Source organism: Annulohypoxylon maeteangense, assembly GCF_022496945.1.
Source record: "Annulohypoxylon maeteangense strain CBS 123835 unplaced genomic scaffold GGS22scaffold_8, whole genome shotgun sequence".
Taxonomy (NCBI): domain Eukaryota; kingdom Fungi; phylum Ascomycota; class Sordariomycetes; order Xylariales; family Hypoxylaceae; genus Annulohypoxylon; species Annulohypoxylon maeteangense.
The window spans coordinates 770,915-783,727 of record NW_025953255.1 but is presented as its reverse complement, the minus strand read 5'-3'; the positions used below and the strand labels follow the sequence as shown (position 1 = coordinate 783,727).

At 47.9% G+C, this 12,813-nt stretch overlaps 4 protein-coding genes across 4 annotated transcripts; 3 read left to right on the top strand and 1 right to left on the bottom strand.

The window, feature by feature from the left end:
* The first annotated feature begins 159 nt into the window (after positions 1–159).
* GGS22DRAFT_139612 (PQ loop repeat-domain-containing protein) lies at positions 160–1,799 on the top strand. Its single transcript, XM_047958689.1, has 2 exons — positions 160–604; positions 657–1,799. Exons 1-2 carry the CDS (start codon positions 457–459, stop codon positions 1,343–1,345), a joined length of 837 nt encoding a protein of 278 aa, XP_047818994.1. The 5' UTR covers positions 160–456; the 3' UTR covers positions 1,346–1,799.
* A 1,006-nt stretch (positions 1,800–2,805) lies between these two features.
* Positions 2,806–4,943, top strand: GGS22DRAFT_162905 (N-terminal nucleophile aminohydrolase). Its single transcript, XM_047961287.1, has 4 exons — positions 2,806–3,033; positions 3,091–3,186; positions 3,289–4,042; positions 4,094–4,943. Exons 1-4 carry the CDS (start codon positions 3,019–3,021, stop codon positions 4,678–4,680), a joined length of 1,452 nt encoding a protein of 483 aa, XP_047818993.1. The 5' UTR covers positions 2,806–3,018; the 3' UTR covers positions 4,681–4,943.
* Positions 4,944–6,397: 1,454 nt separating this feature from the next.
* GGS22DRAFT_162903 (GMC oxidoreductase) lies at positions 6,398–8,774 on the top strand. The gene is made up of 4 exons (XM_047961286.1): positions 6,398–6,720; positions 6,781–7,307; positions 7,436–7,622; positions 7,678–8,774. Exons 1-4 carry the CDS (start codon positions 6,687–6,689, stop codon positions 8,622–8,624), a joined length of 1,695 nt encoding a protein of 564 aa, XP_047818992.1. The 5' UTR covers positions 6,398–6,686; the 3' UTR covers positions 8,625–8,774.
* A 25-nt stretch (positions 8,775–8,799) lies between these two features.
* Positions 8,800–12,036, bottom strand: GGS22DRAFT_139590 (dynamin family protein). The gene is made up of 3 exons (XM_047958688.1): positions 11,561–12,036; positions 9,468–11,495; positions 8,800–9,412 (listed from the first exon to the last, which is right to left on the bottom strand). Exons 1-3 carry the CDS (start codon positions 11,859–11,861, stop codon positions 8,976–8,978), a joined length of 2,766 nt encoding a protein of 921 aa, XP_047818991.1. The 5' UTR covers positions 11,862–12,036; the 3' UTR covers positions 8,800–8,975.
* Positions 12,037–12,813: the final 777 nt, after the last annotated feature.

Genomic DNA, 12,813 nt, shown 5'->3' with positions numbered 1-12,813 from the left:
AAGAATATATAACATATAACGATTGCTGCGTTAGACGACATAATATGTATCTAATGGGTTTATAAATGTAATTATATAATCAGTAATTGTAATAACGAGGTTATTTATAAGCTTATATGCGATGGCGCAATTCCGTCCCAGGATTCCGAAACGCCGGCTACTAATCTTAGAATTTCCAGGTTTAATGGCGAGTCAGCGCACCCAACCACCCGCTAAATATTCATTTTCAAGGACATCTAGAATGCGGTCGCTTGGTATTGTAACACCCTTCGGTAGTGTTCGCTTTCAAGAAGACCCAGGAAACTGGAACTAGTTACATACCCAGTAATTAGACGATATCAGGCTCTTCTATTACACATTACGTCATTTTCGTCCGAATGTTAGAGCAAAGAGCCGCGCTATCACATTTCCAACCATTGAGCTGTACGCCAAGCGCTCTTTAACCGGACGAGTATCATGAGTTTTCTCGAGTTTCTTTCCGCTTTCTTCGGGTGGATATATACGTTATCCTGGTCATTGTCCTTCTATTCTCAGCCTTTACTTAATATTCGAAGGAAGTCAACCTCCGGTACTACCGTAGACTTCCCCTTTATCAACACCCTCGGTACTTTAGCCATACCTTGTGCGCTACTGTCACATTCTCTAACGTTACTCAGGATTTCTCACCTATCTTATATATAATACCGTATTCTACTCATCTCCGGTCATACGGTATCAGTACGCCCTCCGTAACCATGACCACACGCCGACTGTCGCGATCAACGACATCGTCTTCGCCGCTCATGCGTTCGTAATCTGTACGATCCTGACTAGTCAGTATTTTGCGCCCTCAATATGGGGTTTTGACCATGCCCCCGGAACTAGGCCGTCGCGCCTCGTCCTCGGTATAATGAGCGGGTCCATCGTCGCCGTCGCCATCATCATCTTCATCGTCGCGTCCGTGCCTTCGGACGCAGACCCGAAAACCTCGTGGGCGTGGCTGGACGTCATCTACACGCTCTCGTACGTCAAACTACTGATCACGCTGGTCAAGTACGCCCCGCAGCTGGTGTACAACTTCCGACAGCGCAGCACCAAGGGCTGGAGCATCTGGCAGATTTTACTCGACTTCCTCGGCGGTATCCTGAGCATTGCGCAGATCGTCATCGACTCCTGGCTCCAGGGCGATTGGTCGGGGCTCACGGGCAACCCGGTCAAGTTCGCGCTGGGCAATGTGAGCATGTTGTATGATTTAGTGTTCATGACGCAGCATTATGTGCTTTACCGCGACGACGACGACTCGACTAAGGCTGGTGAGAGAGATTCGCTGCTCGAGCGGGGCGAGGATAGCCGGAGATTAGATTAAGCGTGTGGCGCTTTCCCCCTCCTTTCTCGTTGCAACTAGATTGGAATTTATCTTTGGGGTTATGAGTCTTGTGCGAGTGCGACACGATTGAAACAGAAGACCGGTCACACATGATTCTTGAAGAATCCACGAAGAACTATGGATGACGACTTCCAGAAAATCGGATTCGACAATTGTAGACTGGGATATCCATCGAATTATCTCCATGTAGCTCCGATTGGTGTTTGAAGATTGTTGTGGATTGTTCATGCGATATTGGTGGAGAGGGGTTGAACAGTAATACTGATCAAGGCGTACATATTATCATGTACGTGAAGTTCTCATGGATCAAGTTGGAGTACGAGTGTTTTACCGGTTCAAAGCAGATAGTCCTCAGTACTCATAGACACTGAATTTTCATAACAAAAAATTGAAGTTTCGGCATTTATGCTGACTTAAATTTTGAGAAGACATATTTACATCATATACTCAAACTGAATGTATCAATTAAGACTAAAGCATTCATTCAAACAAGTAATTGAATGAAAGCCCCAAAATTATCAAGCATGAAAAAAGATCCTTCGCTAAACTTTTCATCAACCAATCGGTATTAACACAATGCCTACTATGATCAGCAGAACGTATTGTTCATACATATTGGGGCAATGCTAAGCGAATTGAAAGCAAGTGCATGGTTTGACATGTCCTAGCCATCTTATCTGATGATCAGAATCATCAGATATAGGGCTAGCATTTGACGTGGCATTCGTTTAAAATGCGTTGAATTGGGAGAACTGGTTGGTTGATGTCGATCTAATCGGCTGGAGCAAGCAAACAAACATTACATACCTAGTAATAGCAGATATCACCTATGCATATGGGATTTCCCACATCCCCGGGTCGATTCCCGTTGATACTGTACTGTCAAACAAAGTTGGTGTCACATTAGACACGATTTCGTCTACATTAAGAATCGGAGTGTTAAGACGAGTGAAACAGTTGGCGAATTAATGTTAATAAGGGACACAAAGGGAAATATAATTGGAAGTAAAAATGTTTTGGAGGATAGAAAGACCTGGAAGTGGATATTCCAGCCCCTTTTCAGACATCGCACAGAGTTCAATTGGCTATTCTATAGCTGTGCCCCAGATTTTGACTAAAACAAAGCGTGCAGGGTGTGCTAATTACAGCACGTTTAGGCTTTTAGGTTCCATAACAGGCCCTGGTCCATAGCTGTTCCCACACCCCGGAAAGACGCAGCTGCCAAACTGGTGCCCTACCGTTCAGCTGGTTCCGCCTGCCGCAGCTGCCGTTACCAACTTTTTACCATCCCTTACCGACGTAATAACTGCCAGCCCACCAGGGAAACGCAGGGATTGGGTTTCCCATTCCACGCTAGGCGAGACCAAGAAATTCGAGGCTTCCCAGATTGCCACGGCACGCGGCCAAATCAGCGATCTCGCAATCCTGTAATCTATGCACGCCACGTTCTTTGATGACTGCAACAGAAAAAACCGATAGAAAAAAAAGTAAAAAGGTAGCCACATAACGTGTTCACAACTGACTCAACCCATTGATAAGAAAGAAACTCAATTCCCTTAATTCGTTCAGCCAGTTCATGGCACCCGGTCATCTTCATTTCCAACATCATCATCAATTGCAGCCCAATTGAACCTGCCACATGCGCGTTGAAGATGTGCCGCTTTTTGGTAATTCATCCTCTTGGGCGGTGACAAGCTGTAAGCATTGAACTGACAACCAAATAGGTTTACAGAGGTAGCGACGAGATCCTACTCTCGAAGTTGATTCTCGACCCGACCCATTCGATCCTTAAGCAGTCTTTTGACTCGCGACTCCGACTAGTAAGTTGCACCGTGCCTTATCACCAGTATCACATAGGTACTCTGTAGGTAAACAAAGCACTGAAGAATGAGTATGACTGACTTTTGCCCTCCGTCTTACAGGATACACGACGTGGTCAGAACAACGCGGATGGATTTGGTATCGGATTTTACACCGACCCGAAATTGGGTGCCGCTCCCTGCATATTTACCTCAACCATTCCAGCCTGGAATTGCACCAATCTACACCGCATTGCCTCAAAGACAGCATCCCGACTCGTATTCGCACACGTTCGAGCTACGACTGAAGGTTCCTTGAGCGAGGATAATTGCCATCCATTTTACCATGGAAGTTTGATGTTTATGCACAATGGGGGATTAGGAGGCTGGAAGCATATCAAGAGAAGGTTAGGTGAACGACTCCACGACAAGTGGTACCTCTGCGTACAAGGTGGAACCGATAGCGAGTGGGCATTTGCTCTGTTCTGCGACCGTCTCGAGCGTCTAGGCGTCAACCCCAGCTCTGAACCAAAGAACGGCTTTGGCCCAAGCGTAATGCGCAAGGCCCTCTTACAGACAATCGAGATTATCAACGAGCTTACCATGGCAATCCCTGAGAGCATCATCCAGAGCGAGAATGTGGATACCAGAAGTCTGCTGAACTTCGCCGTCACGGACGGCCACAGTATCATCTGCACGAGATACGTGAGCAGCAAGACCGACCAAGCCGCCAGTCTATATTATTCCTCTGGTACCCAATGGGAGACCAAACCCTCCACGCCCTCCGCGTCCAATGACCACGATTACCAGATGGAGCGACGCGATAAGGGAGCAGACATCGTTCTCGTTGCTAGCGAACCCCTGACTTTTGAACGAGGTATGATCCTATCCATATACACTAACATGTATAAGGCTAATAGAAGTGTAGAAAATTGGGTCAATGTTCCCACTAACTCCATCCTGACCATTCATGGCCAAACAGTTATGGTCAACCCGATCATTGATGCCTTTTCTGATCGTGACCCGTACCACCAGCGCTCTTCAGCATTTGCGCAGACCAAAGGCCTCACTACAAACGAGAAGGCAGCTACGCGTGTTGCTAGCCCTATATCTACCCCAGGTATCGATCTGGAAAGTCAGAGGCGTATTCTCGCTCCATTGATTCCTTCGGGTATCGGACGAAGTCGAACACCGGAAGGACCATCACTGCCGATTCGGCCGAAGACCTCTCTCGCGTACGCAGAGTCAAGCTTAGCCTCGGACATCCGTCTTCCTCCTAGTGACCCCCCTCCCCGCCCAACGGCTCGCCCGGATATCGGCCCCAAGCACCCTTCCCAAGGCAATATTAAGAAGAAACGCCGATCTCTTAACTTCGGAGAACAGCCTCATCCTGCCGATCATCAGGTGGATACGGAGCTACCGATGCCGGACAGCCCTATCCAGAGCACTATGTCGAGAGCTCCCGACTACACTACCTCGGAGAAGGCAGCACGTGTCCTCGGAATGTCCCTATAGTAAGGGAACTTCGTAGCATAGCCTACCTCTCCATCTTTTATGTTCTCATGGCGCTGCGTGGTGGATTAGGATTTCGAGATTCGACGACAGAATGATTTTTTTTTTTCGCAGGGCGGCAATAGCAAGGCGTTTCCGGTCGCTGGACTGTTTGAGGGGAGTAGCTTCACGTCTTCACATGCGTAGCATAGCACTAAAAGTTGATCGCAATCCCATACCCGATATTGAATTGAAGCTAATTTTTTTAAACGATGTTGATGATGAGTGATTTTGGTGCTTGATTAAGTTGATTGTGTTTTTGGGTATGTGTGTATACGTAATCCCATCTATCCCTTCCCACGGCTCGAGAATCTGACATACCGGATTAGGCAGTCAAGAGCGCGAAGGTAACAGCTCTATGCAAGTGTACGACATCTTGCGATATAAGTAAGTAACCTTATGATATGACTCACCCGGGCAGAATGGCGTCAGAAAAAGCATGCGATGTGTTGAACTGTAACGAGAAATATCCCCTGTGTTACACAATCGGCATCGTTAACCTACTATAGCACGTGTAACTTACTCATATTGGCGGACCAGGGGATATTCTGATGCACACATGGGGCGCTTTCTGACGCCATCCTATCGGGTTATAGTTTGCGGGATACGCCGTGGTGCATTTCAATATAGCTTCATTATAGCGATACTCATTTATTAATAACCCCATTAAATATTTGTATACTACTAAGTAGATGATTGCCATAGAGAGGTTTTGCCATTATCCCTTGTTACCAACCCCCATTCTGTATAACATCGACTCCAATACGGACACTTATCAGGGCTATGAAATTAACACGCTATTCATCAAAGAGGCTCAATGGCGTGCGGAGTCCGTTGCAATTCCGATGTTATGCACCCAACTTTATCCCGACTTCATAAGTCTTTATTTCCACTCGCCTTCTTCATCTTTCGGGATAGGCTGTATCACTTATCACTTTCAACACTCGATTGAACAGAATAAGCCCACATAACACATGTGTCACTATTTTTTTTTGGCTGAGTAGAGAGAAGCAGGAAGTTCTCAGTCTGGCTGAACTTTTATTGAATTCCGAAATGATTATTTCCGCGTTCAACGGCGGGCCGTGGAAGTTGTGACAAGCCACATGGCGTCGGCAGCACACCCTCTTAAAGAAAGCGGGTTGATTCTCTTATATTCTATGGTTCGATCAGACCAAGTAATTTTATTTCTGGGAATATCCTAGGTACCCGGGCATTGACCTTATCCCTCACTTAACGGAACTTCTTGAAATTTTAATAGCGTTATAGGACTTTTCTTTTTTTAAAGGGGTCCGTATATCCGTAGAAAAAGGATTCGAAGCGGCCTTGGCAAAACTTAGGACGATTAAACAAAGCTCGCTTCGAAGTTACCTCCTACGTATCTTCAAAAATGGGTTTCCCTATCATTTGAAAGGTTACTAATGTACCAACAAAAACCAGGGTTATATGTACAATTTTCCCATTTCTATATCCAACACCGCTTTTGCTGCAGTCTATAACATACGAACCCTCCTATAAATGTCATACCCAAGACTTGGTGCCCACCTTACTAAGTTATGCTAGGTTTAGCACCGGTAGATCATCACGTAAGCTTATAGTAGTACCCACGATAGCGAGCTTAAGCAGAGGTACCGTTGAATTGTCAATGCCACTCAGAATCGGTTGTCTCACTTTTTGTCCGCATTTCACCGCGCCGTTGGGAACGGGCTAACATTAATCTCAGATCCGTGGTTCGTAGGCCGCGCCTTATCGGGATGACTTGCATAACCCCTCTCGATGGTAGCATACTTGGTCGAAGGAATACCTACATAAGTTGAGACCTGGGAGCTCAGAATGATTCTGGGCAATTCACGAGTGACATTGTAACACATCATTTTCTTCGAATATTCTATATACCCGAGTTCCCCCCTTTTTAAAATCTTTGAAAAATTCCACCTAAATAGGTAAATTTCTGCTCAGACTACAGTAAAATCATGGCGGATACTTATGACTTCGTGATTGTTGGTAGTAAGTCAGAATCCTACTACATGACCCCACACTTCGGAATTAGCTGACGGCATCACATAGGCGGGCCGGCTGGTAGTTCCATCGCTTCCTCCCTCGCCAAGTCCGCGAAGAAGCCGAAGGTTCTTCTCCTCGAAGCCGGGGGCAAGAACGATGACAAGAACCTGCGCGTCGACGGGCAGCGCTGGATGACGTTTCAGAACAAGGAAATGAACTGGGGTTACAAGACCACGCCGCAGGAGCACTGCGCGGGCCGCGAGCTTGACTATTCGCGGGGTCTGGGGCTAGGCGGCTCTAGTGCCGTTAATTTTAGCGTCTTCAATGCGGGCGCCGTTGCCGACTACGAGGAGTGGGCACGGATTATGGACGATGACGCCTTCAATTGGCCGAACATGCAACGCCGGTTTAAGACCCTTGAGTCGTTTGATTTGACGCTGCCGGCGGGTGTCGATAGCAAATATGCCGCGCCGAAAGCCGAAAATCACGGTAGTTCGGGACCGTTGAAGACGAGCTATGTGGCCGAAGTGGAGAAGGATTTGATACCCGCCTTAGACCTCTTTGAGAAGGCCGGGTTTCCCCTGAATCCGGATGTATGTTCTTCACCCTTTTCTAATCAGTCTTAAGACCTAGTATCTCTATCAACTATTACCACCGGGGATCCCAAACAAGAAACCGGGCCCGTGTCCGAAGAAATATCCACTAACCATGTTTATCGTAGCACAATTCCGGTAACCCAATCGGCATGGCCCTAGGGATCAACTCATCCGGAAAAGGAGTTCGATCTACGGCAGCGGACCTTCTCACACCAACGCCGGAAAACCTCACCATTCTCACCCACTCTCCGGTTCAACGGATAATAATCGAGGGTAAAAAAGCCGTCGGCGTAGAATCTAATGGCAAAAAGTGTAAGTTGGACGTTCGTGTCACTCGAAAATTATGATACTAAACCATCGCCTTTAGACCTAGCATCCAAGGAGGTGATCCTCTCAGCAGGCTCCCTCAATGACCCCAAAATCCTAATGCACTCTGGCATCGGTCCCAAAGCGCAACTAGAAAAATTCGGTCTCCCCATCATCCAAGACGTGCCAGCAATCGGTCAAGGGCTACGAGACCACATGTTCGTACCCCTCGCCTACCAGCGAACAGAAGGCGAAACCGAGCGACCCGCTTTCTACGGGGACCACGAAGCAATGTCAACAGCGCTCGAGCAGTGGAAAAAAGACGGCACAGGGCCCTGGGCGAAATTCGGGTGCGAGCTGCTAATCGGGTGGTTCAAGCTCCCACACATCGCCAGCCTGCCCGAATTCCAAGCCCTATCCTCCACCGAGCAGAACTACCAAAACCAGCCCACGGTGCCGCACTACGAGATAATCTCGCACTTCCCACTGCACCACTTCATCCCCTCCTTCCCGGCCACGTCGCTGAACTACTCCTGCCTCATCGTGTTCCTGTACAACGCGCAGAGCCGGGGCGAAGTAACCCTGCAATCGGCGGACCCGGCCGCGGCCCCGCTGATCGACCCGAAATTCCTGTCCACGCCGTACGACCGCCGCGCCGCGGTCGAGATCATGAAGGAGGTGAACCGCTTCCTGAGGTACGAGGGGTACGCCAAAGACACGGTATCGACGATCGCGGGGCCGGCGGGCGATTCCGACGAGGAGTTGCTGGAGTACTGGCGGCAGAATATTAGCTCCAGCTGGCATATGACCGGGACGGCGAAGATGGGACGGCCGGGCGATGCGGACGCGGCTGTTGATAAGGACTTTCGGTTGATGGGTATTGATAACCTCCGTGTGGCCGATATGAGCGTCGTCCCTGTTCTTGCGAGCTGTCATGTTCAGACTGTTGCGTATCTCACCGGCCTGACCTGCGCCGAGAAGCTGATTGCCGAATATGACCTTGCTTGAGTCAGCAAGGGGACTTGAAAGACGTTTATGGCGCTGTAAATCCGTGGTCTATTCCTGTAGCTGATAAGTTAGCCTAGGGGTTAAACGAATTAGAAATGACCTAATGAAGAGACATGGTTCCAGACACTCTCGTCAACTTTTTATACGGTACATGTCTTGCCAAGTATTGCTATTCAAGAAAGGGGGGATCAAATCTATGTGACATCACGAACATGTTGGCAACGTAGCCGACCATCGAGTTGGGACTTGGAAATTTATCTAAGCACGCACAATGACCGCTAAAGCAACCTTTTTAACTCCTCTCCCCGTCATGATAATTCGTTAGAAGTAACCGAGGGATGTTGTATACACTCAAAAGAGCCCCCATCGTCCACGTTCCTTATCCCCTCCCTTCTTTATGCCCCTCGACCTTTCCTTTTCTAAGCCTTCGAGCTGTCTAAGGCTCTCCATCTTCTCGAGCACTAGCTCTAGAAGCTCCTTACGCCTGATGACCTCGAGATGCTTCTTGATCTTGGGGTCCTCCTTGGCGAACTTTTCTACCTGATCATCCGATAGATGGCGTCCAAGTCGCAGGTCCAATTCTCGCGGAAAGTTGTAATAGAACTCCGAAAGTAGCTCTACGTTTAAGAAAAGGACAGCGGTAGACGCAAGTTTCGAAGCGACTGCATCCAAGAAAACCTCTGGGCAGTGATATTTATTCTTGATGTTAGCGCATTGTTTTGACTTGACCGCAAGAATTCGCATCTTGATGATATCTGCACGATCGCGTAGAAAGACGGCTTCTCGTCCTAGAAAAAGGATTAGTGGAGACGTCTAAATTGGGTTAGAATCAAAATATCTTACCTCGAGAAAGCAACTCGGCACTAAAACCTCCCGCGCCACTGCGGTCCTCGCCTTCAACTATTACATCGCCTCTCCTAGCCTTGTCAACGAAGTTAATAACCTCCTTTAGCTTCCTTCGTCCGCCAACTGTTGTCTCGAGCTCTTTCATGGCACCCTCGCAGGCAGACAGCTCCTTTTTCAAGACACCTTGGACATGGTCTCGGCCTGCGGTCCATTCGCGCTCTTCCATGTCAATCTCGAATTTGAAAGGCTTGATGCAATTTTCTACTTGATCGCTAGTGCTGTAGAACCTATCATTCAAGATAGTCGAAGCAGCCTCGGTGATCGCCTGGCGCGCAAATGGGTGATTCACAAAAGTTGATTGGCCGATTAGAGCATCAACCTGAGATTGGATAGAGCCGGCTACCACGTTAGTGGCCAGTCTACCAACACCAAGTTTCGTGAGCGCTGAAGTAGAAGCATCAAGTTGCCTTCGCCAGTAAAGAGAATTCGGATCCGCTTTAGGGAGATCGACGAGACTGTTAGGCTCGGCGATGGGAACGCTCAGATCGTAAATAGGCTTGTTCCAGTATCTAGCTGCTAGTAGGTCAAGCATCCGTTGATCAAGCTCGTTCTTTAAAAGCTCGTGCATTTCAGGCCGGCCAAACTCCTCGGTAAGCCGCTTGAAAGAGTGCTTGAAAGCATCTAAACTCTCAGCTAGGTATGACTCAGCGGATAATGGTCGGTCGTTATATTGCACTTTGAACTCATAAGTGGCCTCTTCAAGTTCTTGCCGTATCGCATCGCTCGTCGACTGTAGACTAGCTGACATAGTCTGTTCTAAAACATGCATGAGCTTCTTGCGTAGTGTTGATGTCCCAACTTGGACATCCGAACTGGGGCCAAATTCTAATGGGTGGCTTGAGAAAAATGAATTTTCGTTGCGAGTAACAGCGGACGTGACGTTAGCGTTACCCTTCTTGAATAAACCAGTCGATACAGGCGCACGAGATATAACGCCAACGTAACCTAACCGAAGAGGATATTGCTTATCGCCTAGGATAGAGGCTCCTCGAGTAGGATCAACTAGGTCCATCTTCGTAACGACACCTATGGTCCGCTCGCCTCTTGGATCAACCCTTCTGCTAGCTCTCAGAGCTGCAGAATTAGCTAGATCGACATCAGCGGCTGAAATGGCTAATATGACATTTGGAGGTTGTATATATCTGTCGCAGAGCTCAGATATTCTCTGTTTGAGCTCTAAAGGCTGGTTTTGACCAACGACTTGAATGTAGCCAGGGAGATCGATCAATGAGAGATCCGGGATGTTCGGCGACGAAATAGACAGTCGGATGGGGTCGTCCGATACGCACTGACTTTCTGGAACAGCCTGGTTCAGTTCTGTCAGAGTTCGCTGGATTGAGGAGAAGTCTGAGATCTTTCCCAACCCCAAATCCGGAAATTCACCAAATTCGGCATCCGAGTCGGGTGTATTGATAAGGGTGAGTTCAATAGGTCTTCGAGTAACCATGTTTGACCCCTTTGGCAAAAACTCGTGTCCTACAATAGCTTCGAGCACAGAACTCTTTCCAGATGACTGCGATCCAATGACGACGATAGAGGGCAAAGTTAGAGTGCTAGACTGTCCAACTCTTGCCAGAATATTGCGAATTTCAATCATCTTTTTAGTCAAGACCATCATCTGGTCGTCCTTAGCCATCTCATCAGCACTTCGCGGATCATCGTCGGAAGACTGATCGTAACCGTAGGCGGCAGCACTGGCGCCGACAGCAGCTGCGGCACCTGCTCTGCTTTGTTTTGGCGGCTCCTCGCCACCAGGTCCATCACCTTGTTTTCCAGTTCCTATCTCTTCTTGAACCGTTAAAAGATTCTGCATCCACTCAGGTAACTCGACTTTCTCTTTCGTGTTTCGCCACCCTTGCATCGTCTGGTCGGCAATACCCTTTGCACCATCGAACAGACCTGTCGCTGTGTTTGTAACGGTATCTTTCGTGTTAATGACTATATCCCAGGCATAATTCCCGGCCTCTAGATTCCGTATTAGTGCCTGCTACTAAACCACACCACAAGGAAATTTCAAGGATTCAACGCACGTGTAGCCTGATACTGTACCCAAGCCAGTCCACCGATCATCACACCACCTGCCATAGCGGGTATCCTTATAAATTTGACGACCAACCTCGGTAGGAAACGAGCGAAGGACGCATTGCGTACGGTAACGGCATTGTGGAATGAGTTCACCGGGAACCACATCCGCCGGCGGGTTGCACGAACAGCGGCATCAGCACGAAGGAGACCGCCAGAGGGCAGCTGATGATATTGTCGTATAACTCGAACCGAGGCCGAACGCATCGCCGGGAGGCGCCCGACCGCTGATATTAACCGTCCGCTCATGCCGGTTGTGAGAGGCGGAGGTGATTTGAAGCCCGATAGTAGAGAACCATAAAGGTCGACGGCTTTCAGTTCTTGATCCGACACGGCAGATACGGCAGAAACGGAGAAATTGGGTTGCTTGTAAATTGGCAGGTTGGTCAAGCGATGGCGGGACAAAAGATAAAGTGGGTTGGTGGCGTGGAGCTTTGAAGTTCCAAGGTTGAGAATATTATGTGGGTATTCTTATCGTGTCCGGACAGGGGGGATTTAGATTAGCAGATTAGGTGATTAGGTGCTGTGGCTAATACATGTGGCTTTGCCAGCTTTTACAAAACCCCTCCCCCTCTTTTGAATTTTGAACTCTGAACTGGAACCAATTAAAAAGCATGGGTTGGATGATTAAATTTCAACAACGTTATGAAAGCATCGTATATTAATCGTGAACTATTTCCCCTGTTCCATATCGGCAACTGTATTTCTTGTTGATAATCGAGTTAGCACTCAATACAAGTTACATCTTACGACTGTTGTCTGTCTTATGAATTTGCTACCAATACTATTAGCCAGTGCTAGTACTTCGACAATGATACGACCAGCCTGTTACATGTGAGAGAATCTTTACAGATCTATCAAGGTGCATATTGGTGTACCTAGGCCTCAGGCAAATGATGAGGCGATTGTTTTTTGACCAAAGCTTAATGCCAACACCCCGAAACTATACGTCCTGATCCGTGGTTATTAGGTAAAGAGATAAACTCGGGGAAACAAAAACGCAGGTGAAATATTTGAGAGAAACTCCTCGAACACGAAGAAGAGAATGGATATAAGGGAACCACCCACGAATACCCGCCCGTCCTATACGAAAGGAACGAATAAAAATTGGAGGATGACTCTAATACTCTAACATATGATATCCCAACAGCTGCCCATACCCATCTCGTCGACTTTCAAAAGAAACCCTATTTTAAGGTGA